This window comes from Mus musculus, chromosome 9, assembly GCF_000001635.26.
Source record: "Mus musculus strain C57BL/6J chromosome 9, GRCm38.p6 C57BL/6J".
Classification (NCBI taxonomy): Eukaryota; Metazoa; Chordata; class Mammalia; order Rodentia; family Muridae; genus Mus; species Mus musculus.
The window spans coordinates 43,009,959-43,036,229 of NC_000075.6; the positions used below are offsets into that span (position 1 = coordinate 43,009,959).

General features: G+C 41.8%; 1 protein-coding gene across 10 annotated transcripts in view; it reads right to left on the reverse strand.

Moving 5' to 3' along the window:
- Arhgef12 (Rho guanine nucleotide exchange factor (GEF) 12) overlaps positions 1–26,271 on the reverse strand; it is a 141,877-nt gene that overhangs the window by 46,117 nt on the left and 69,489 nt on the right. For 9 of the 10 annotated variants that reach the window (NM_001359232.1, NM_027144.2, XM_017313565.2 and 6 more), the window contains 8 exons: positions 17,239–17,337; positions 16,222–16,271; positions 12,857–12,914; positions 10,647–10,825; positions 8,377–8,454; positions 8,094–8,213; positions 5,945–6,085; positions 221–295 (listed from right to left, as the gene is read on the reverse strand). In NM_001359232.1, the coding sequence (NP_001346161.1) occupies positions 221–295; positions 5,945–6,085; positions 8,094–8,213; positions 8,377–8,454; positions 10,647–10,825; positions 12,857–12,914; positions 16,222–16,271; positions 17,239–17,337 (800 nt within the window). Of the gene's footprint in view, positions 1–220; positions 296–5,944; positions 6,086–8,093; positions 8,214–8,376; positions 8,455–10,646; positions 10,826–12,852; positions 12,915–16,221; positions 16,272–17,238; positions 17,338–26,271 lie in introns of all 10 variants that reach the window. The other variant, XM_011242598.3, reaches the window with a different exon arrangement.

The window sequence follows — 26,271 nt, forward strand, 5'->3', positions numbered from 1 at the left end:
CTACCTATTCAAGTCTTTCCTATGTTCTTCTAATAAAAAGGTCTTGTTTTGTCCCCCACCCTCTCTCCCAGACAGCATGTGAGATCCTCCTAGCACATCCTGAATACAACAAAAGGTAGAAGAGACAGAGCTCTGCTATGAAGCACTTGCCAGCATGTGTGCCACACTGGACTCCCTCTCAACGCCAAGATGACACTCAATGCGCAGATGTCATACTCACAGCGTCCTGAACTCCTTCACTTCTCTCTGGGGCTTCCTCCAGGTAACTCCTTTCTCTCAGGCTACTCTTGGGACTCTAATGAAAAGAGAACACATACACACAAGAATTAATTCATTTTGGTAAGGACCACATGAAAATGGGGAAGATCGGTGTACAAGGGGACAAAGTTCTGTTTCTTCTTATTAAAAACTAAATATCCTTCATATCCTAAGTGGTGTCACCTGTTCTCTCAGCTTCTCCACATCACACTGAAAAAGTACAGACACAATGAAAGCGTTTCATCTAAGCCTCAGCTTGGGGCACCTTTCCCTTCTCATAACTATGAACAGGTATATGCCAGACCTCAAACTCGTTATTTCCAATAAAACTCTTATCTTTCTCATCTCTAGCGTTTCATCTAAGCCTCAGCTTGGGGCACCTTTCCCTTCTCATAACTATGAACAGGTATATGCCAGACCTCAAACTCGTTATTTCCAATAAAACTCTTATCTTTCTCATCTCTCTTAGCCTATACATTATCAAACTATGTCTTCCCTTCTCCTAATTATTCACAATTGATGGCTTACATTAGCTCCTGTGAGTTTAAAAATAGTACAAATATACTCACCCCCACCCCTCACTGGTCATTCTTTGGAGTTTTTTTTTTTTTTTTTTAAAGAATATAGACTCTCCCAGCACTAGGAAGGCAGAGGCAGGCAGATCTGAGTTAGAAGCAGCCTGGTCTACAGAGTGAGTCCCAGGACAGCCAGGGCTACACAGAGAAACTCTGTCTCAAACAAACAAACAAACAAACAAACAAACAAACAAACAGGAACACACACACAAAGAATATAGACTCTGGTGGAGATATTTATTCTGCATGAGATGCAGCTATTTCCCCAACCAGAATTCTCCCTCCTGGAGGGAGCAGAGCACTAAGGAGCTCGAGAAACTCAGAAGGAATTTACAGGACTCCAAGAGCCTTCCTGTGAGGATTTTCTGAGTAAAAACCAATAGCTGGGACCCCGGCATGCTCTCTGTGGTGCCGCTGTTTGCCAGCGGTGTGGAGGACTGCCATAACATTAGCAGCTTCCTTGAGTCATCAGGCAGGCAGAGGCAGGCTTTGTTGGTGATGTAACTGCCTGAGTCACCCATCATCCTGGAAGCAGACTCAATCAACTGATTCACTGAACAGGTCTTGGATGGAACCATCTCTGGTTTGTCACTGCCCTATCTGTAGGGGGTGAATAGAAACAATGTCCCCAGGAAAAATGTCACAATGTTGCATTTCCTATGCAAGCTATGTTTTATGCTAATGGCTAGTAAAGGGAAGTCTCTCCAGCTATGCATATAGTATGCTTTTGAAACCCCTAAATGAATAAAGGATCCAGACATCTTGACCCTGTGAGGAATGTAAAAGACATGTAACAGACTGGTAAAGAATTTTATCATGGAAAAAAATAATCAAGCATTAACAGCTAACACAACCACTCCCCCCCCTGCTCTGACAGGGGGAAATGTACCCAGTATTACCCAAGAATTGTTCTTGCCAACAATAACTATCAAACCTTAATTTCATCAATACTCTACATCTAACTTTAAGTTTTCAGGAAATAAAGATAGGGACTGGGTTACACAGCACCATGAAAAGACAGTCAGAAAGTGGGTTGTTTAACTGGATATATGGCCTGATTTTTTCCAAACAAAAATATGGGGGGTGGGGGGACAGAGGAGGGAAGTGAAGAAAAGGAGTGAGAGAGAGGGAAGGGGAGGGAGGGGAAGGGAATGCTATAAAGACCTTGCCTGAATCTTGACTCAAACAAACCAGGACTAGGATGTATTAGTGAGGGAGTCTCACATCATAGCCCTGAGTTTGCTCCCTAGAATCATAAAACAAATCAAATAAGCAAAATGCAAAAAATAAATAAATAAATAAAAATCCCTGTAAGACAATGAGGGTAATCAAACTGTGTGTTAGGAAAATTATTAATTCATAAGTTTTAATAAGACTGAAGTTCCACTTTAGAGCTCTCACCTCTTAAAGTCACATTAATGAAATAAAAGTCTCAGAGCTGAGGAGCAGGAGTCACAGACAAGTGTGAGCTGAGACTGGGTTATGAGAGGTGTGATGGCCCCATGCCCTCCTTATGCCCCCTCTCTCTTCCTCTCTTCTTATAAATATATTTGATAATTATTTTATATTTACTAAAATTTTGTTATAAAAACTTGCAATAAAAAAATCATATAGCAAGATTAACTAGACCCAATGCTTATGCATCTTAATGACCTTCTACACAGTTAGAGTAGACATTCTGAAGCACTTTCAAAATAAATTTAAAACAATGAAAATCAGAAAACCTGAATTGTAGATGATATGTAAGGCACTTCTGAGAAAACTGGCTTGTCACATCCTTTTAAGTCTTCACGGAACTGAGCAACCAGTTATATTTTTTAACTCACAAATACTAGAAGACTGATTTATAAAACTGAGAAGAGAGCTGGGAAGGGCTCAGTGAGCAAAGTGCTTGTTCCATAACCATAAAGACGTGAGTATGAATCCTGGAGCCCAGCCAGCATCCATGCAAAAGCTGGCCACAGACTACTTGTAAGCCAGGATCTAGGAGGCAAGACAAACAGATCCTGGGAGCCCCGTGACGGCCCAGACTAACCAGTTGGTAAGCTCAGGTTCAGTAAAGACTGTCTCAAAAAGTAAGATGGACAGCGATAGAAGAAAGACCACCAGTGACAATTTTTGGCTTTATGCACCCATATGCACATATAAATGTGTGTGCCTACCAGACAGACAGACATAAACACACAGATAACAAATTTTAAAAGCAAAATATGCTAACTCAAAAGAAGACTGATCCTTCCAAATTCACTGCAGTACAGTTCAAAGAAATATGGAAATTCATAAGCTACTTTTACCTCAAACTGACACTTGTGGGAATTAAACAAGTTTGCTATGTGCTCAGTAGATAAATCTGGACTAGGTTATTCCTCAGGGTTTCACAATATTTAGTTATTTGGTCTTAGTTTATCTATACAATGGCAATACTACTTAAGATACTTTAAGAATAAAAAGAGTATCTCAAGGCATTAGTGTAACTTCCAGCACAAAGTGAACACTCACTAAATGGTGACTGTCATCCATTCAGCATTCATCTTTTAAATTCCTAAGAAGCCACTCTCCTTGTATTTTGATACCCCTGTCTCTTTATTCCAATCTGTCTTCTACACTGGTGCATTTCTGGTGGTGCTCCTTATTTACATACATGTTAGAGCCTAAATACTGTACTCTGTCAGTTTACTAATTGTCTTGCCGAGAGTTTTGTGTCAACTTGACACAAACTAGAGTCATCTGAGAGGATGGAACTTCAACTGAGAAAATGTCTACATAAGACCATGCTGTAGGCAACTCTGTGGAACATTTTCTTAACCAGTGATTGATGTGTGAGGCCCAGGCCATTGTTCGTGGGTCTATCCCTGGGCTGGAGGTCCTGGGCTCTGTAACAAAACAGGCCGAGCAAACCATGGACAGCAAGACAGGAAGCAGCACCTCTCCATGGCCTCTGCATCAGGTCCTGTCTCTGGGTTCCATCCCTGCTTGTATTCCTGTCCTGACTTCCTCCAATGATGGACTATGATGTGGAAGTGTAAGCCAACTGGTGCTTCATCACAGCAAGAGAAACTAGGATACTATGTACTCTAATATTTACCAATTACACAACAGAATTAATTTGCTGTAATGCCTAATTCCAAACTCATCAATTAACTCCATTTTATATATCTGTATTTGGAAAGCACAGGTTTTGGTTCTAATATTTCCTTAAATACAAAATAAATTTCTAATTTCCAATCCATACCATTTGGTCTGAATGCCCATACTCTGGAAATGAAACGGCAGATAATATACATAGGGCAGAGGGCAGACTGTTCCTGAAACAGTGCTGCCAGGATGAGTGGGAGAGCCTTCACACCTGCCCTCCAGTCTGTCTCATTTCATCTCTAGCTTTTCACTCCTGATATTCTATGTTGCCCTAAAACCTTCATTCTCTTAAAATATGCCATGTTCTCATGTGTCAGTTCTTTTGTGTATATTTAGAGGATCAGTCCACTGGAGCTAGGTAGAGGCAAATCATTTAGTGCCTGAATAAGGTGGGCAAGCCAGCAACCTCCCTTTGCCCTCAGAACTTCTTTTATAATGTGACAATGGCAATACTCCACAAAGCTGTCTTCAGAATTAACTAACAAAAAATTTTCCAACATTATTATAATGCTTGAACAATATTAGCTATTATAAATTTCCTTGAAAATTGAAGTTCTAAAATCTGGTTATCATCATCTTTCAAAAAAGGTTCTCAAATTTTGCTTCCTTTAGAAACGGAACCAGTAAGCCAGGCCTCAAAGTTAGCCTAGACAGGGATGGAGAGACGACTCACTGATTAAGAACACTGGCTGCTTGCTCTTCTAGAGGTCCTGTATTCAATTCCCAGCAACCACATGATGGCTCACAACCATCTGTAATGGGGTCTGATGCACTCTTCTGGTGTGTCTGAAGACTCATATAAATTAAATAAATAAATCTTTAAAAAAAAAAGGTATCCTAGATAATGCCTTAGAGCACAGGCCTCAGTTTCCCCTCCTCTTAAACAACTCACCAGTACTTGTGCCCACAAGTCACAAGATGTAACAGCATCTCTTCCATACACAACAAACCTAATGTCCTGTGCTTGTCTTAAAACCATCACTAGTCACAACTTACTAACTTGATTCCAGAGCCCACAGATACAAAACTATGACCTCATTGTCCTTAAAAGAGACAACCTATTTCTTTTCTATCACCAGGACTATGCATAAAATAATGTTACATAAGCAATGCTGATAGCCTGAGTCACTATGTAGCACTGGCTAGCCTGGAATTCTCTATTTAGACCGGGGTACCCTCTGACTCACAGAGATCCTGCTGCCTTTGCCTTCCAAGTACTAAGATTAAAGTTTATGTGCTACAATACTTAGCTTGGTTTAGCTTTTAGTATTCATGAAACTATAGTTCTACATCATTTTCAACCTAACATGTTTTTGGTTTGGTTCAGTTTAGTTTGGTTTGGTTTTTTTGAGACAGGGTTTCTCTGTGTAGCTCTGGCTGTCCTGAAACTCATTCTGTAAACCAGGCTGGCCTTGAACTCAGAAATCCACTTGCATCTGCCTCCCAAGTGCTGGGATTAAAGGCGTGTGCCACCACTGCCTGGATGAACCTAACATGTTTTTATGAACAAATACATCCATCTGGTAGTCTCTGTGTGAATCAGGACAGAACTGTCAGTAAAACCAGGCTAGTAACTAAGTCTAACAGGATAAAGGCTGCTTCTCTTTGTAATGGCAAAGTGCCTCATGATTCAAGACTGAGTCATTCTGGCCACAATTGGAATATTAACATGCTTTTAAAGACACCAACAGTTGGCCTCTCATTTGAGCTAAAAAGCACAAGTATTTGCCTCTCTATCTACAAACAAGAAGCCTGCTGGGAAATTCCATCACTACAAGAAGCACTTCGCAGTGAATGCCTAGGGGAAAAGTGAACTCTGGAATTACAAGCTCACACAGAAGAGTGTGCAGAACTTCTGTTCACCAATTACTATATAAAAACTTTTACTATAAAAGACAACATTGGAAACACACATAGCTTAAGAAAGGGACATGAGGAGAATACAAGAAGATACGATTGAAAAGATTAAAGCTTACATCAGCACTGTCACTACTGGGCCGAGAAGCATCTCCACTGCTCCAGTCAGTCCTGCACAGGCCATCTCCAGGATCTGCTTCTGCCTCACTGAGTGTTAGGGCATCACCTAATGGCCTGGAGGGTGCAATTACAGCTCCGTCCTAAAACAGATTGAAGAATCATACAGACTCGATCATAGGAGAGAATGGTGATTACTGACTGTTAAGGGAACAGTGCCCATACATTCTACATGGATACAGTTAAGGGCTGGCTACCAATATGACTAAAAATACTTACGGTCAAAGTACTTAAAGTAAAAAGCATAAACAACTATGAGGTCTAGATACCTAAAATGAACAACTGTAAAGATAGAGAAAGCAATGCTTTAGCACAGAAGAAATGTTACAAAAGCAACTATCACCCCCCACACACACACACACACACATATATATACACAAATACATATATACATATATATATCCAAGAGCATTAACTTACATCATTTAGATTGTCTGCCATTAGTAAAGACTATTATACTACTTCTATTTAAATGCCTTCTCACTGCTTCTGAGTTTCATTAAAGTGTTCAATATTGGTCACAAGCTATAAAGGTAAATTACTAAAGCTACATTTTCACTGTTCATATTGGGTAAATTCCTTGTTTTATTCAATATAAAAATATAAAAGGCTTCTAATATAGCTCAGTGGTATAGCCAGACTAATATTCACAAGCCTCAGTCACAAAGCTACCAAATATGTGTGTGTGTGCATACAAGGGCACATGCATGCATGCACACAGAAACACAGATACCATTACTGGAGCATAGTAATCAAAATGCAAAAGACTGTGTGATGAAGTACACCAAACCAGGAGACCTCTTGTATCACAGAACCTCAGCGATGTCTTCTTTCCCAACCACAAAATAGTATTTCACTTTAAAATTAGCAAAGGAAGATAAATGGTCTCCAAATACTCTTTTCAGTTCTGTAAAGATGACTTTTACTAATTCAAAAACGGTAACAACTCATCAGCTTTTACCCATCTTACACGCACAGGCAAAAGGTAAGTAAGCATGGGCCAGTCACCCACATTCCTTTGAAATGAAATACAGGAAGCTGTGTGGATCTCAACAGGAACATTACAGGATGTGCGGCTGACATTAAGGCTGAGGTTTCTAACCTCTAGTATATCACCTCCATAACTTTGCCTTTAGAGCAAGTTCTACTAAAACCTGGCCTAAAGTTACAATAAAAATTAGGGTCACTAAGGCCAGAAATATGAAACTAGACAGACATGGCATATGCCTACGATTCCATCTCTCAGGGGCCTAAGGCAGGAGGATTGAGCTAAGTTCAAGGCCAGCCTGGGCTACATAGCCAAGTGTGAGGCTAGTCAGGAAGATACAGTTAGACTCTGCATCCGTGAAGAAAAACAAAGACTATGACAATGTACACTTATGACAGGGCACAACTGTAATCCTGGCATTTGGAAGGGTAAGCCAGGAAGCGTTATAAAAGTGACATCCTGCCTATAAAAGAAAAATAAATATTGAAGCTTCGAGATCTTAATGAGTTTGGATTTCAGAATTTCTTTATCTCTCTCATTTTCTTTTCCTAGAGTCAGTCTCTTACCTTGTAGCCCAGGCTGGCCTCTAAGGTGCAATCCTCTTGCCTCTGCCTCCCCTGGCCTCAGTGCTATGCTATGCCTGGTCTTGACCTCAAGTCTTACACTTTTGTGCAGTCAGTCTTAAGTACATTTGTAAAACAGAGGAGATCAACAGTAGCTTCAGGATACTATAGAATGCCTGCCCATGTATTTGCCACAATGCCCTTTAGTTTGCAAAAACTTCACATCCCTCTTTAAAAAACATTATCAGTTGTCACTGTGACAGTGTGAACCACAAAAGTATAGCTACTTTTAACTACATTTCTGGTTTGTCACAGCAAATCAAAAGTACTCAACTCTCCTAAATTTCAATGGAACCAACACAAGCAAACAATCGGAAGCCTACACTTACTTCTGTTAATCATTACATCTGTAACATCCTACACAGAACATCCTGTTATCCTTTGCTAAAAACATCACTTTCAAAGGGAAACTACCACATACTCTGACCCAATCCCAGAAGTTCTGCAAACACTGGGCAGAACTTTCAATAATGCCACTACCTGAGCAGAGCCCGTGGCTTTGGACAGCTGCTCCTGCAGCTGCGGGATGTGCTTCTTGGCCTCCTGGATCTCCTTGAGCAATCTTTGGGTAGCCGTTCGGTTGTAATCTTCCTGCAGCAACTGAAAGTTATAACACCACCTTAGAAACTAATTATCCATGTCAGGTGGAGAAAAGACCCACTGCTAGCACAACAGCCGCTGGCACGGGACAGACTATCCACTGACTATGGGCAAGTACCTCCCAGGTCCTCTGGCCTACGAAGAGCCCAGGCTACCTCCTTACCTGCAGCCGTTCCTGTTCCTTCTGTAACATCTTTCTCAGAATCTCTACTTTCTGGTTATGGACCACATTGTTTTCCTCCTAGAAAAGGATGAGAACACAGCACAGGAGAGATGAGGCTAAAACTGAAAGCCAAGAGAGATGGTGTTCCTTGTCAGCGAGGTATCCTTTAGTTCTTACTCCTGGAAGTTATGAATGAAGGTGGCTCATTTCATTAAGAAAACAGGAAGGCAGGAACAGTTTTGCCTTCACTAAACTATGTTCACAAGAACAGTAAATGTGGGTATCAGCTGAAGAGCTGGGATTACAGAAGTACAAATCTGTTGATTCTACTCTCCCAGTTGAGACATTACTACCTAACATGCTTCCATGCACCCATCCATCCATCCATCTCATGCATCCCTCCATCCATCCATCCATCCATCCATCCATCTCATGCATCCCTCCATCCATCCATCCATCTCATGCATCCATCCCTCCATGCATCCCTCCATCCATCCATCCATCCATCTCATGCATCCATCCATCCATCCATCCATCCATCTCATGCATCCCTCCATCCATCCATCCATCTCATGCATCCATCCCTCCATGCATCCCTCCATCCATCCATCCATCCATCTCATGCATCCATCCATCCATCCATCCATCCATCTCATGCATCCCTCCATCCATCCATCCATCCATCTCATGCATCCATCCATCCATCCATCCATCCATCTCATGCATCCATCCATCCATCCATCCATCCATCTCATGCATCCATCCATCCATCCATCCATCCATCTCATGCATCCCTCCATCCATCCATCCATCCATCCATCTCATGCATCCATCCATCCATCCATCCATCCATCTCATGCATCCCTCCATCCATCCACCCATCCATCTCATGCATCCATCCATCCATCCATCTCATGCATCCATCCATCCATCCATCCATCCATCCATCTCATGCATCCATCCATCCATCCATCCCTCCATCCATCCATCCATCCATCCATCTCATGCATCCATCTTATGCATCCATCTCATGCATCCATCCATCCATCCATCCCTCCATCCATCCATCCATCCATCTCATGCATCCATCTCATGCATCCCTCCATCCATCCATCCATCCATGCACCCATCCATCCATCTCATGCATCCCTCCATCCATCCATCCATCCATCCATCCCTCCATCTCATGCATCCATCCATCTCATGCATCCATCCCTCCATCCCTCCATCCATCCATCCATCCATCCATCCATCTCATCCCTCCATCCATCCATCCATCCATCCATCTCATGCATCCATCCCTCCATCCATCCATCCATCCCTCCATCCATCCATCCATCCATCCATCCATCCCTCCCAGTGCACCCCCAATCCCACACTTCCTTCCATTTCCACTCCAACTTGCCGGAAATCTGAGACAACTCCCAACTCATCACTTTTGTTTTACAAATTTCTGTGTCGTCCTATACTGCCGTAACAGCCACACCCCTCTCCCAGTCAAAGGATCCTTCCTGCTTACTCACTTACTGGTGTCCACTTGCTCACCGACTGTGAATACACACACGACCTTTCGTTAAGCCACATCCCACCACTCACCTCCTTAACTGGCACTAGCTAAACAAAAGTCTTGCTTTTCTGAAAGTTCTGGTACTGTCTTGGCTTTCAAACGGGTTTATTCTATCTTCTCCACCTGTCTGCCTTTCTCACCGTGACAACCACCGTCACCCACTATAAACGGCTAAACTCAACACAACCAGTCTTTGATGACCCTGACCATCACAGTTGGATGTGCTTTCTCCTCCTTGAAAGCCTCACACAACTTAGCATTTCCCCCCTTGGTCTACATTCTGTTTCTCTTTTTATGGTTACTTATAGAGTCTTAACTTCATTCAACAAAGGTTTATTAAGCCCCTCCAATATGTTGAGCAGTATTTCAGGCATTAGGAACACAAAGGTAAACAAACAAACAAACACCCACTCTTATCTTCAAAAAGCAGACACTGTCAGATGACTAACAACTTTGAGCATAGACTAAAAATATAAGCATATCTCTGTGGATTGGACACTGTTTTATACATGACAGGTATCTAATAGTTCAACTAAATTTACCACAATAACAATTATTCCAGAAAATTATGTAACTTCTATAAGTAAGTATATTCTAGAATCTTGAATGGAAGTTTACTGATAAGTTAAATACACAGAATTCTTTATACAACTCAAAGAGATCTTTGTATGCCTGAGCATCTACTACAACGCTCTGATCTTACCCCCACGAGCACAGGACTGGTGATTCTCTCCATATTCCCGGCTGCTCCAGGGGAATGAGGGGATGTCATAATGGGAGACATATGTCCAGTGACTGATGGCTCTACTTCAGAATCAGCAAGTGGGATCTGGGGCGACCCAGGTGGGCGTCCCTGGACAGTGAGAGCTACATAGGAACCAGCTGGAGGTGGGGAGGTGGGGAGAAAAGAAGAAAAGAAAAAGTAACACTGTTGAGAAACTTTTTAAAAAACTCTTTTCTCTTTATCTGTGGTAGTGAGGACTGTACCCAGGGAATGCATACTTGTCCAGTGACTTATTGAACCTTTTAAGATATTTTTTATCTTGAGACAACCTCTCTAAGTTGCCCAAGATGACCTTGAACTCATTCTGCAGCAAGGTAACGTTTGAACTTGTGATGCTCCTGCCTGAGCCTCCCAAGTGCTGGTATCACAACTATGCACCACAATGCCCAGCAAGTATTCTTTGAAATAAAGCTTTCAGTCTTAATATTCTTTGTGAGAAAGCCATTTACTCCATCTTACTAGTCCAAATGCTCACCTCACTCTAGCTCTTTCTATTCTTTAACTGGTTCAAAGGAAACCAAAATGCAATCACTCTGATGATGTTTGGAGTGGGCATTAAAAAGTAGGCCATAAGTAACCAGGATTACATGAGCAATGAGGAGGCAATGAAAGAACTAGGATACAGCTTTTTAAAAAGGTCATCACTGAGGCTGGGGTATAGTTATGTCGGTAGAGTGCTTGTCTATCATGTGTGATGCCTTGGGTTACAATCCTGGGACTAAATAAGTCAGGTATGAGGTTTATGCTTATAATATCAGCACTAGGCAGATAAAGACAATAGTATCAAAATGTCAAGGCCAGCCTTAGCTGTACAATAGGTTCAAGGCTACCCTAGGCTACATACAACTCAGTTTGAACCCCTACTCCAATCCTCATCCCTCAAAAAAGGCCTTAAAGGAACTTAGTTTATTGAGGCAGACATGGCATGTAACACACACGTAACTGTCATCACTCAGCGCTGAGGCAGGTCTCAAGCTCACACGCACTTAGATTATGCAAGGTGTACTAGGTAAGTCTAACCTAACCTGCACAGCAGAGCCACACTGACTATATAAAGTCTGTCTGCTCAGTAAGTGATTCTGCTTGGCTAGAAATAGCTCTCCTTTTTTAGACTGTACTTACTATGAAATGGCCTGACACAATCACACATTCCTTTTCTGCTACATGCCATTTATTTTCAGCTTTCTCTTTGCACTTTTATATTTCTTTAAAAACATGACAAACACCTAACACCCACGCCTGGCCAGAACAGAGAGCAGAGCTGTTTATATGATGAGACATAAACATGCCTTTCTCTGCTTCTGGAGAACTGTCATGCTACCATCCATGCAAAGAGTCAAGTCATCACAAACGCACAGCTTCTTTTCCAGAGTGGGTGGAGCTAGAAAGTAACAACAGACCATAGCAGGGTGGGGGAGGAGGACTTCAGGACCTCACTGAATCCCAATATCCCAAATACCCACCACTATCACCAACAGAAGGGAAACTCACAAAACCACTGAATCCTCTCATGAACCTGTAAAAATAGAGAAACTGAGGCCCTGCTGGTACTGGAACTTGGCCAACCCCTACCTTGCTGTCAGCTTAGAAGAGCACCACCCACTTCCAGCCCTACTGTTGTAATGTACAGACCTGAATGCTGTAAATCCAGAGCCCTGTGCTTCTCCAAAAGATCGGCTGGATGTCACAACCATTTACTGATCTAAGGTCAAGCGACTGCACTACAGGATTTCTAAAGTTCTTCTCAGGACACTGTATCAGATTCTCAAGCTGCTTGATTGTCAGGATTTATATACTTTCAAACAGATGTACTAAAGCTGGGAGCTGACACAAAATAACTAGTAAATTTTTACCTTAGACCTTCCAGTGGGGTTGGGGGCATGGAAAACACCAAGCTACAGGGCTAGATCACAGACCGTTTTGCCAAATAATGTTTTATTGGAACTAAGCCATATCCACTCATTTGTATATTGTCCACATATGCTTTTGTGGGACAGTAACAAGCTGCAGTAGTAACTATGTAGTTCACAAAGCCTAAAATACTTGGTATTTGGCCAGTTACAGAAAAATGCTTGGTGACCCTTTTTTAATGGTTTGAGAAAACAATTTAAAAAATAACATTCACCTACATCTGATTAGTTTCACCACCTCCAGATGATTTGAATGAGTCACCAGAGTACCATTCACCTGTAAGAAAATTTAAACAATATGCATCAAATAAAACAACAGACACAGAGTGACTTCAGGATGTACTGTGTATTAATTATAATAAACACTTGGTCCAAAATTCACTTTTCCACTATATATTCAGCAACAAAATGAACTTAAACACAAAACAAGACCTTCATTTAAAGGTGGTATATCTAACCCGTGGCCACTTGGCTACAGCATCCTAGGATAGCTGAGAAGACAAGCCCAATCTATTTATAGATGACAATGACATACTGCAATGTAAAAGAGTCGAACATTGATAACTGCAACATAATCAACAGATTTCACATTAATTTTATACTTTTTCTCATGCAACTTTTTAACCCCAACTTACAGTTGAACTCCATGAGTAGGGAGCTGTGGGGAGATCTCTGTCCATAAAGTGCCTGCTGTGCCAAGCAAGCATGAGGACCTGAGCTGGGTCCCCAGAACCCACATGAAAATGCCAGGCTGCTGCAGGCACTTACGGTCAGTCCAACTGCTGGGGAAGCAGGGACAGGATGAGCCCTGGACCACAGGCTAGCCAGCTCAGTGTAATAAGCAAGCCGACCAACAAAAGCCTGTCTCAAAATCAGGCTAACAGCACCAAAGGAACAGCACCTGAGTGGCTCTCTTGGCTGAACATACATGTGTACACATGTGCTCATGCACACACACATATACAACATATGCACAATACACACAAGGAAAAAAATACAGCAGTATGCTTCAGGTCTCTCAGAGTTGTTGCTGTTAACTTTGACATTTAACATTTTCAATATTTTCAATGCAAACATGGGTGACAGACAGTAACTGCTTTCTTTTTATCATACTGCCATCTCTCAATAGACACCAGTGAACCCAATGACTCCAGCCTTTCTAACTGGTATTCTTTGACACAGTCTTATTATACAGATGGCCGTGAGCTCCTGACTCTCCCTGACTGTCCTGAGTGCTGGGATCACAGGGAGGCATTCTGCTGCTTTAATCCAGTCTCTCTTAAAGAGACAGGGCTTTTGCTCTATCCTCAGTTCATGCACACTTAGATGATAGATTATGAGTTTTCAGTGTCTGACAAATCTCATGTGGTGCATCTGTACACGTTATTTCCTTAGATAAAAAACTTTAATACATATTTACAATTTTTTTAATTAATTAATTTATTTTATATATGAGTACACTGTAGCTGTACAGATGGTTGTGAGCCTTCATGTGGTTGTTGGGAATTGAATTTTTAGGAACTCTGCTTGATCTGGTCAACCCCGCTTGCTCAGTCCCTGTTTGCTCTGGCCCAAAGATTTATTTATTATTATACATAAGCACACTGTAGCTGACTTCCGACGCACCAGAAGAGGGGGTCAGATCTCATTATGGGTGGTTGTGAGCCACCATGTGGTTGCTGGGATTTGAACTCAGGACCTTCAGAAGAGCAGTCAGTGCTCTTACCCGCTGAGCCATCAATATTTACAATTTCTTTTTTTTTTTTTTTTGGTTTTTCGAGATAGGGTTTCTCTATATAGCTCTGGCTGTCCTGGAACTCACTTTGTAAACCAGGCTGGCCTTGAACTCAGAAATCCACCTGCCTCTGCCTCCCGAGTGCTGGGATTAAAGGAAGGCGTGCGTCACCATGCCTGGCTTACAATTTCTAATCAACAGGTTTTTCATAACTGATGCTGAAGCCAACGAAGGAAGCCATTCTACTGCATCTATTTTATGTCAGGTCTGAATCTTCAAGCATCACACTTCCTGACAAGGAAACGCATTTTTCACGTCCCATTTTAATTTCTATTTCATTGTCATCAATGACACTGACCATATACCCATGAGTAATTTAGTTACTTCAATTACTCTGAAGAATTTTCTGATGAAATTATTTGCTAATTTTTCTATAAGAATTACTATTTTTTTGTAATAATTTATTCACTTAATTTTTGTTGTATTTTCAGACAGGGCCTGTAGTTCTGGGACCTACTATGTAGATCAGGCTGGCCTCCTCAAATCTGTAGATGCTCCTCCTGCCTACTTTCCCAGTGCCCCACCAAGCCATTTAATTTAATTTTTTTTTTTTCTTGTAACTAAACAGTGCTCTTGGGCTGGGAAGATGGCACAGTGGGTAAGAGTGCTTGCTGCACAAGTCTTGATCCGCCATCAATGAAGAAAAGCCTGGCGTGGCTTCCCAGGCCTGTGTCCTGGCACCAGGTATAGTTTGGAGGAGTTCAGAGAGGAGGACAGGAGGTAAAAAAGGAGGATTGCTGGGGCTTCATGACTGCAAGCCTAGCGGAGAGGGTAGGGGCACAGTGGACAGCAAGTGAGAGATTTGGTCAGATAATGGGGCAGGCACTGATAGAGAACGCCTTTGGTCTTCACGCATGTACATATATACATACCTGCAACATACAGACCTGTATGTATATACCACACACACACAGTGTTCTTTACAATAAAGAGTATCATGCTCTTAATTCTTTTAAATACTTTCAAGAATATTCTCTTTACCTATATAATTACTTTTAGGTAATCAAATTATTCAACAGTTTCAACAGAAATTCCTGGGAAATGTACTCCTTCTAACAATCAGAGTTCACAGGGCTTGGGCTGGAGAAGGAGCTCAGTGGGAGAGCGCTTGGCTATCAGGCATGAAGCCCAGGGCTTGCTCCCCAGGACCATCCAAATTGCACATGGTGATGAGCACCTGTAATACCAATACTTTGTAGGCAGGAAAATCAGAAATTTCTGCCCAGCCTGGGGTACATGAAACCTTATCTCAAACCCCAAGTCCTCAAGGCCTGTTTCTGGTCTCCACTGAAACTAACTCAGTTTAACTCAGTTAAAACTAACCTCCGTCACCTCCCCTCACACACAACACTTCTTTCCTCAGCTACTTGTCGTTTGGTTTTTTACTCTTTGTTGTTTTCCTGGTAATGGATATCAAACTCGGAGCCTGACAAATACTAGGGACTCTGTATCAGCTTCTTTAAAAGTTCATCTGCAACAATAATCAACCTGCAAGTGACAACTCACCAGCACAGTCCTAGCTGTGTGACTGCTCCTTGCTAATACGTTAATTTATGCAGAAATGAGTTTTTAAAAATGAGTTTCTTTCCTACTCAAGAACAAAGGTGACTCCATTTAAACAAGCCTTTATTGTGCCTTTCAGTAAGGGTTAATGTGAACTTTGAAACAAATGGAGAAAGCTTGTATGAAAGGCAGGGAGCTGCTTTTTCTAAAGAACCAGGTGGAAAGAGGCCTACAGCCGAGGCAGGCGCTGCAGCCCACAGGACTCCCACGACACCGACTGCTTTACCTTGATGATTCGATCACCTGTTTGTACTCCAGCACGCATGGCTGCTCCATCTGTGTAAGAAACGAACTGCTTAGCATGTGATTCGCTGGTAATCTTCTTTAAAGAGAAGTAATATAACACAGCTACAACACAGGCTATAAAGTATGGCAGACCTGGGTTCAAATCCTGCTTCTTCTCCCCACTGTAGTGTGAGTCAGACTTGATATATGATTTTTTTAGCTGAAGACTCAATCACATCTCTAAAGTGTTATCTCCTTTAATATAATATTATCTACCTGAAATTACAGAACCCCCCAAAAAAGAATCCATTGTATGATAATAGCAAAAGATATGATAGTCGTTTGGGACAAGGGTCCTTATCTCTTTAATCTATCTCTATTAAAACATCACTTTAATTCTACAAAGAAATCAAATTGAAGAAATGTCTGTTAAGTGATAGCATGGAAAACACCCAGAAACCGTGTAGTTTCGATAGCTATAAATGAACTGTTTACTTTCTATAGAGAAAGTCACCTGCGGCAAATTAATTTTGGAACCCCATAGACAGACATAGCACAAGGGTCCACATCATGCAGTCTGTATAATTCTATCTAAGCAAGGACCGTCATGTCAGCTTTGTCATGCTTACTCTACTTGCTTCTCAGAGACAAAACTGGTTTTGGTTTTTTTGTTTTTTGGTTTTTTTGGTTTTGTTTTTGTTTTTCGAGACAGGGTTTCTCTGTGTAGCCCTGGCTGTCCTGGAACTCACTCTGTAGACCAGGCTGGCCTCGAACTCAGAAATCCGCCTGCCTCTGCCTCCCAAGTGCTGGGATTAAAGGCATGCACCACCACGCCCGGCGCGGTTTTGTTTTTAAGACAGGGTCTCACTATGTAGCCTCAGGTAGCCTGGAACTCACTATGTAAACGAGGCTGGGAGAAAATTCAGAGATTGGAGATCCCCATGCCTCTGCCTTCCGAGTGCAGAGATTAAAGGCATGTGCAACTATGCCTAGCAACAAAACTTTTTAAATGCCTTGCCTTCTTTGACAGATTGTACGAAGACCGGATTGTCTCCACTGACTGTCAGCCCGAAGCCATTGTCGTCTTTCTGGATGATCACACAGCGCTGAACAAGACCTGCAGAACAACCACAGAGTAAAGGAAGGAGGAAAACAGAAGGAAAGAACGATTATGACGATCAACTGTCTTCTGTCTAGAAAACTAAAAGGTAACTCATGAAGCCCCTATGAACACTAGTTCCATAAAACAAATATAATAATATCACAAAGCACCGTGGGTACCAGTGTCTCATGGAGCAGAGTAGACTATTGCAGACAGCTACAACAAACTTGAGAGGATTTGAGAGAACAAATTTGAGAGATAAGACAATTAAAAGGAAAGCCAGTTCTCAGCTATGCCATTAATTATGATATAAAATCCTCCCCGTAACTATATGGTTTAACTGGTACTTAACCTAAGAAAATCAAATATTATAGGCTTTTGGTTAGAGACAGCATATGGGAAATCCAGAGAAATCCAATGTTAATCTCAGAAGAATATACTCAGGAAAAGAGGCTGTCCAAAGGCAGGAGGTATGCACAGAACACATGCATCCAGGGGGAAGAATAGAGAGAGAGTTCTACTCACGAAGGGGAGAGAAGCAGAAGCAAGTGAGCATGTGAGCTCAACTATTCCTCTCCAGCACCCACTCAGCTAATTCATTCTATCTAAACAACGAATGTTAACTAAGCTAAGCAGGGAGATAAGAGAAAGGGGAGCCCTGCGGGCTAGAGAACCGGCTGGGCAGGTAATAGTGCTTATGGCTGTCCTCTACTGTCAGGAAGTTCACAATGCCTATAACCGCAGCTCCAGGGAATCTAACACCCTCTTCTGGCCTGCACACATATGTGACATACACTTATCCAGACATACACATATATACAGAAGAAAAATACTTTAAAAAGAGAGAAAGAGGAACTCAAAAATAAAAGAGTAATGTCCCAGAGCAGAGCCTCATTCATCCTCTTGCTAGAGACGGACCTGAAGACCCTGACCTGAGTCTGCAGAGACCCAGTGGGTGCTTTCAGCTTTACAGACACAGCAGCTCATCGAAAGCCAAAGGGTGGGAATGTAAAATAACAGAAGGTAATGGTGGTTAGAAAACAAAGCTTCCAAAGCATGAAGGATGTGGGAAGTTACATTCTCGTCTCTATATGCTTCTGATGACAGCGTGCTTGTATACGTAATCTAAATAGTGGAGAAACCAAATCTCCACATAGAAAGCATGAGTCTGTGCATGTACCCTACACAAAACGAACTTTAAAACACTCTGCCGGCTGAGACTGCTTTCCCTACCGGTACAAATCCCTGGGCTTGAGCTCCAGCACTTGCCAGGAATCGGGTGGGGTCATCACAAAAACAGGCCAAAGGTCTAAATTAAGACCATGGTGGCACCCACCTTTACTCCTGACTGTCCGGACACAGAAGCAGGAAAGTCTAATGAGGTCAAGGCTAGCCTGGTCTACATAGGGAGTCTCAAGCCTTTAAAGTTTAAAAAACTGTTTTTAAAAACTAAAATTATGGGCAGTGGTGGCACACACCTTTAATCCCAGCCCTCAAGAAGCAGAGGCAGCAGATCTCTGAGTTCAAGGCCAGGCTGGTATACAGAGTGAGTCCCAGGAGAGCCAAGGCTACACAGAGAAACCCTGTGTCAAAATAAAACAAAACAAAACAAACGCCTAAAAAATATTTAGAAGGCATAGAAAAATGTCAAGACCTGAGGACAGTCAGTCTCAACCTTCCTGATGCTGAGACCCTTTATAAAGTTCCTCCTGTCCTGGGGACCCCCAACCAGAATATTATTTTCATTGCTATTTTATAAGTGCAATTTTGCTGCTGTTATGAATTCGTAAATCATAATGCAAATATCTGATATTCAGGATATCTGATATGCAACCTCTGTGGGAGCTATAACCCACATGTTAAAAATCACTGCCTGAGGGGGTAAGCAAATACTTTATAAGACAGAAAGAAAAAAATTCTAAAGAAACTGTAAGGGGCAGGAGAGATGGCTCAGAAGTTAAGAGCAATGACTGCTCTTCTAAAGGTCCTGAGTTCAAATCCCAGCAACCACATGGTGGCTCACAACCATCCATATTGAAATCTGATGCCCTCTTCTGGAGTGTGTGAAGACAGCTACAGTGTCTTACATATAATAAATAAATAAATCTTTAAAAAAAAAAGAAAGAAAGAAAAAGAAACTGGAGTATACAATTTAGTTAAAACTCTGCATCCAGATAATTCTTTAAAAGCAGCTCCAGGAGCTACAGAAATCGCTCAGCAGTCTGGAGCACTAGCTATTCTTGCAGAAGACCTGGGTTCTGTTCCCAGCACCCACCTGGCAGCTCACAGCCTCCTGTAATTCCAGTTCCAGATGATCAGACACCCTCTTCTGGCCTCCAAGAACACCAGGAATAAATGTGGTACACATATATGCATCCAGGCAAAGAACTTGATTTGCACAACATAAAAATAAATTTTCTAAAAATAAATATTTCTTCTTAAAAATCTATTTCAATGAAAGGCATATTAGAAAGAATATTTAAGTGAACATAGAAAATGGCTAAAAGGCACATGCAAAGGTACGTACTTAACAATTGCATCACTCATCAAAGTCTGAGTTCAAACTAGAATGGAACTACTATACAGCAATCTGAATTGCTAAAAATGAAAAGACTGAGCACACCAAGTATCAGCAAAGATGAGGGGCGACTAGAATTCTCAACATTGTTGGTGGAGTGTACTAAGTCTTGGGAAAACAATGTGGAAACTTCTATAAATGTAGGAAGGCACTTACATAAGAAAAACCTCAAATGCCCATCAACAGATGAAAAGAGAAGTAGTGATATAGTCATATAATGAGAAATGTTATCTTGGGAGAAGGGGTGGGGGAAGAATACTTTCACACATACAGAAAACATGAATGGACAGCAAAAATATCATGCTAAATACAGGAGTCCACAAGCTACAACTCAGGGAAGAAAGAGTAAGAGAGGCTCGGCCACAGCATCAAGAAGCAGATGAACTATCACCTGAGAAAGGCAGGGATGGGAACAGCAACAGAGAAACAGGATCTTTCTGAGTGATGCAAATGATCTGAGTTTAAATTAACACAATGGTTACATAAGGATATTCAGTTGTCAAACTGCTTCAAACCACATAGTTTAAAGAGTGAAGTCTTATTTTTGTAATAATACCTCAACAAAATGAGCTTTCAGCATTAAGAAATGTTATAATCTTTCAATTCTCTTCACTCCTAAGTAGTCAACAATCTTTTTTTTCCCATAAACTCACCAGCCATACAAAATACTAAATTGTAACAGGGCAGAAAACAAAACAAAACAAAAACAAACAAACAAAAACCATCAGAATTCAACCAAATGTCTAGGAGTGTTTTGCCTGCGCATGTATGTGTGTCTGTGTAACTCAAGCATGCCTAGTGCCTGCAGAGGCCAGAAAACCTCGAAGGTGGTCACTGAACTGGCATGTGAGAGTGTGGGAATCGAACCTGGGTCTGCTAGAAGAGCAGCAGGTTCTCTTAACCACTGAGCCATCTCTCCAGCTCCCATGTTGTTGCAAATCAAGAGGTTGTGACAGGAAGATGAGCAAGCTCAGAGCCATCCTGGAATATATAGCAAGACCTTACTTAATTCCTGCTCCCAGTAATGCCCAAAAAAGGAGGGCAAGTGGGATGTGGCGGCCCCTCTAATAACCAGAAGCTAAGGCAGACGGTCATTCTGAGTTGTTAGGGAAGAGGATGGGCTCAGTCTTTCTCACCTGCTTTTGCAACTGAGTTTAGTTCCCAGCACCCATGTGGTGGTCCAAACCATACCTAATTATGGTTCAGGGGCTCTATGATCTCTTATGATCCCTGGTGGACATGAGGCACATATGTGTTACACATGCAGGGAAAACACTCACACACATAAAATAAATCTAAAATGATATAGAAAAGGAGTAGGCAGCATTTCATAGGAATTCTCTGACCCTCATGCTTGTTTTTAGATAAATAAATATCTGTGGTCTCCTCAACAGTTCTCAAATTTTCAAAATTGGTATTGTGACTTTAAAATAAAAATCAACCGTTTCCCCATTTTACACACAGTCTTACAACATCTGAAAAACCCCAGGTATTTTCTTCAACAGCTCTCCGCATTACTCTTTGGGATAGTCTCTCACTGAACCCAGAGCTAACCACTCAGCTGACCCGCTGACCTGGAGGCCCAAGGGTTCTCCTGCCTCTGCCTCCTCAGCTTACAAGTATGCTAATTTACTCCTGATGTTAATGTAACAGATCCTCAAGGGGGAACTCCTTTATGTTTTTGTGTCCAGTGAAGTGAACTCCTGATCCTTCGGCCTTTATATCCAGAGCACTGGGATTTCAGGTGTGTGCTACCGTTTGTTTAAACATGGCTATTAACTTTTAATAGGTAAGAGAGAGGAAAACTGCCAAGGATCAGGGCTTCTTATTATACAGGCAGTTTTAGAAAATGAGACAACAGGAAGCCCCCCCCCCCCAAAAAAAGTTCCTTCATTGCCCTGCCTGGAAGCTTTTTCCCACTCCCATTACAGATAGTCACCCTCTGCTCCCTCCTAAAGCGCATTGGTGCTGCACAGGGACCTGGGTTTGTTTCCGGGTCCTCACTGTTCCATGCTCCCAGGGCAGGGAAGGACACCTGGTTCTCCTTACTCAGAACTGGCCAAAAGTCTACTTGGTGCAAGAATAAATTCTTTAAAATTTGATTAAATAATTAATAAAATTCCAAAACGTCTCCAGATGGATAGAAGCTCAAAAAGGACAGACACTCAGAAAGGAAGGTAGAGACAGGAAAAACATCAAAGTGCCCACCCACTGTGCACTTAAAGATGGCTAAGGTCCCATGTGCAAGGTTCTGCAGGAAACGCAAAGTCTGCTTCCTTCTGTTGAAGTGATTCTACCTGACACACTTTTGTTTGGGTTTTTGGGTATCACTGAGAGAGAGAGCTCTGAGGTTTCAAAAGAATCAGGCCATTCTCAGGGTCGTTGGGGGTGTGTGTGTGTGTGTGTGTGTCCCTCCCCCCCCTTCCCTCCCCCTCCCCCCTCCCCCCTCCTCCTTCTCTCTCTCTCTCTCTCTCTCTCTCTCTCTCTCTCTCTCCCATCCCCTTCAGGGTTGAAGGTAAAGTTGTGAGCTCTCAGATACTTTGCCTCCTGGCTGCCACGCTCCCACCATGAATAGCCCTGCACTGAGTTTGCCTTGATCGTGGCATCTTCTCACAACAATAGAATGGTAACTAAGACCCCCCCACTCCCAACCCCCAACTGTAGCAGCAGTTTTCCTGAGATCTGTCTACTATTACGAAGCACTAGCACATAGGTGCCTGTGAAAGACATTGAAGTACCAGGAGCTGCTGTGCTCAACAGCTCAGACTCAGCAGGAAGGACACTGAAATAAGACGAAAACAATGCAGGTATATGACAAGGTACCAGGGGGTCACACACTAGTTAGAGGGTGCAAAATAAAAACAGCATCCTAACTCCAAAACAGCTATTTTCGGTCATGTGTGATGATAAAGGCTATAAACCTGGCACTAGAGAGGTGTAGGGAGCAGGAAGATCAGGAGTGTCAACCCAGGCCCAGCTACAGAATGAATCTGAGGCCAGTGAGGACTACATGAGATATTGTCTGAACAACAATTATAAATTAAAACAAACAAACAAAAGCCCCAAACCACCAACTCTATCACTCATCACTAAGTCTTCTGGTTTCTACCACATACAGTCCATCCTTTGTTTTGCTGTTAAATCTTACTATGAAGTTTCTAAGCAACTATCATACAAACTCTGAGTGAGTTTATAAGGTCGCTCTCTCTTAGGTTAAGAGCTATAGTCTAGCATTTTCTATGAGGACAGGCAGATGTTCAACAAGGGAAAAAGTACTAAAGCGAAACCCTGATTGCAGCCCTTGATTAAAGCCAGCATAGCACTGTCTCTCTCTCCCCTTGTTCTCCATTATTATATAAAGGGTTGTTTTGTTTCGTCTTTCCCCATAGCAATCCATTTGGATTGGACAGCTGGTAAGTATAAATCTCTCTATATATACTTATCAAAAAGTGCTGCAATGCATCTTTCTGTCCTAGCCTGCAGATAGCTGGAAACCAAGCACACTCTCCTATCTTTGTACTCCTTTGCATTATGTCTGCATACAACAGGTGACCATGGCACTAAATAAATCTAGGTGTGTTTTTTTTTTAATGAGAACATCTATCTTTAAAATAAATTTAGATTATTTTTCTTATCTGAATTTAAGTTGGACATCTGGTATACCAGATAATGCTAGAATTCAAGGAGCTGGACAGAAGGATTGCAAGTTCAAGGCCAGATTGAGTTACAAAGTGTGGAGATCTTGTCTTCAAAACAAACAAACAAACAAAACAAAAAATAAATAAAAATAAAAATAGGGTCAAAAGGAAGGCTCAGCAGATAAAACTGCATACTTCAAGATTGACGATTTGAATTCAATCCCTGGAACCCACCTGGTAGAAGAACTAGCTCCTAGGAGCTGTCCTCTGACCAACCATCACACCCATACTGTGACTACACACACACACACACACACACACATTTTTAATTTGCTATGGGGCTGAAGAGATGGCTTAGAGGTAAAGCATCCTTGTTATCCAATCACGAAGAGCAGAGTTTGAGTCCCAGCACCTCTATCACAACCCCACATAATTACTTACTTACTTTCTTTCTTTCTTTCGTTTTTTTTTTTGTTTGTTTGTTTTTGTTTTGTTTTGTTTTTTGTTTTTTCGAGACAGGGTTTCTCTGTGTAGTCCTGGCTGTCCTGGAACTCACTCTGTAGACCAGGCTGGCCTTGAACTCAGAAATCCACCTGCCTCTGCCTCCCAAGTTCTGGGATTAAATGTGTGTGCCACCACTGCCCGGCATAATTACATTTTCAAGGAGTCCAATACTCTCTTCTGGCCCCTGTGAGTGCCCTCACTTATGTGTATATACACTCACACAGACACAAACAAAATAAAGACAAGTCTTAGGGAAAAAACGAGTAATAAAAAAAAAATTAAGTCTGAATTTATTTTCCACAGAGGAAATTTAAATACCACTCAACCATTTTTAGTAAGAAAAATCATAGCCCTGAAGAATATTCACAGTAGAAAAACAACTTAAGGGCATATTAATGAATGATATGCCTGGCAAAATTCCAACAATAACAATTTAGTTCCCTATCTGTCCCTAACTAAGTAAGACCTCTACTCACCAAGTTTTTCTCATTTCCTGTCCTGAAACTTCCTCTCAAAGCTGATCAGCTGGTATGAGGCTTATTCTCCCAATGAAGTGTGTGTGTGTGTGTGTGTGTGTGTGTGTGTGTGTATGGCTTATTCTCCCAATGAAATACATATATATATATATATATATATATGTGTGTGTGTGTGTGTGTGTGTGTGTGTGTGTGTGTGTGTGTTCCTTTCCTAAGTTGCATTCTGTCACAATAACAAAGAACATGGATTTCCAACATAATGATGCAGATACAAAAAAAGGAAAGGAAGAGAGGGGGGAGGGAGGGAGTGAGAAAAGGAGGGAGGGAGGAAGGGAGGGAGGAAGGGAGGGAGGAAGGGAGGGAGGGAGGAAGGGAGGGAGGGAGGAAGGGAGGGCTTTTTGTTTGCTTGCTTAATTTAAGACAAAACTGTGTGTTATTTTCTGTCTATCATGTTCTGACTTGCCGGGTGGCCCAGGAAGACAGCCGTGTCCTCACTTTCTGTGGCCCCCCTGTGCTGGGACTGCCAGAGCACACTGCCATGCCCACCTAGGACACTGTCTCCCTCAACATGTGACTACCAGTGAGAGCATTTTGAAAGTTGAAAAAAAATAATGCTCTTCAGGGAAAAAGAAGTAGCAGTAAGAGGTCTGAAAACTGTTGAGAAGGTTTTCTCGAGTTTTACTATAAATATATTCCTGAAAAGGACTATACCTACAGAGCCAGATAGTAAATTTAAAGAAAATGAAGTGTTAAATGTGTAAGGCAATATGCTAAGCCTTCTATACTCCATTTGCTTTAAAAAGCATACATTAGTCTTTCTTCACCTTTTATTTTATTGCATGACCAAACTTCTCTAAGTCTCACCTCTTAAGAATTAGCTGCAGGGAAGGGTGTGGAGAGAACCATGTGCAACCTAATAAAAGCAGCTCGGTTTTAAACTGCTGCCAGACACACGTGTTTTATGAGTAAGGCCTGAGATAATCCTTTGATTAAGAAGCTCTGCACTCTGAATGCACAAGGCTGCCAACATTGGAACCTCAAGCTCCACGTACACTGACTTCATTCTTTTAGATGCCCACCAGGATCGAATCCCCTTTCTAAGTTCCATTTTCTTCTCTATAGTCTTTTGGAAGGGAAGAGCCAATTAAGATGAGTCAAGATTTTATTCCATCAATTCTCTCTACTAAAATACATCATCTTGATTTCAACAATCATTCATTCAAAACTCACTTCCAGAGAGCATGGCATCATGGGGTTTCAAGCACACAGAGTCAGATGCCAAAGTTCAGAAACAACAACCTCAGCTGGGCAACCCAAAAAAGCAATGTGAAGGAATACTTTTTAATTGACAAAACTGTATGTTATTTTCTGTCTATGGTTCTGAAGTACACAAATAATGCAGAATGGCTAAATGTAACTAATTAATCAAAATTTTCCTTCACATAGTTATTGTTCTGTTAATAGTTCTTAATCTACTCGTCTTGCAGATAAAGAATAACACGTCTTCCTAAGGCATGAGGGACAACAGCTATCTAGAACTTACTCCTTGTATTAACATGATGTCTCAGTGCCTGAACTGAGTCTTAGAAGACAAACAAAACTGGAAAGTGCAGAAGGAAAACTTAAGCACTCAAGGCGACATGAAGTGAGCAAGGAGAGAGCCTGGTACTCTGAGGAGGGCAGAAGACGGGGCAGGATGACAAGCTACAAATAAAGCACAGTATGTTTCCGTAACTATTTGTGCTTTGCTAGC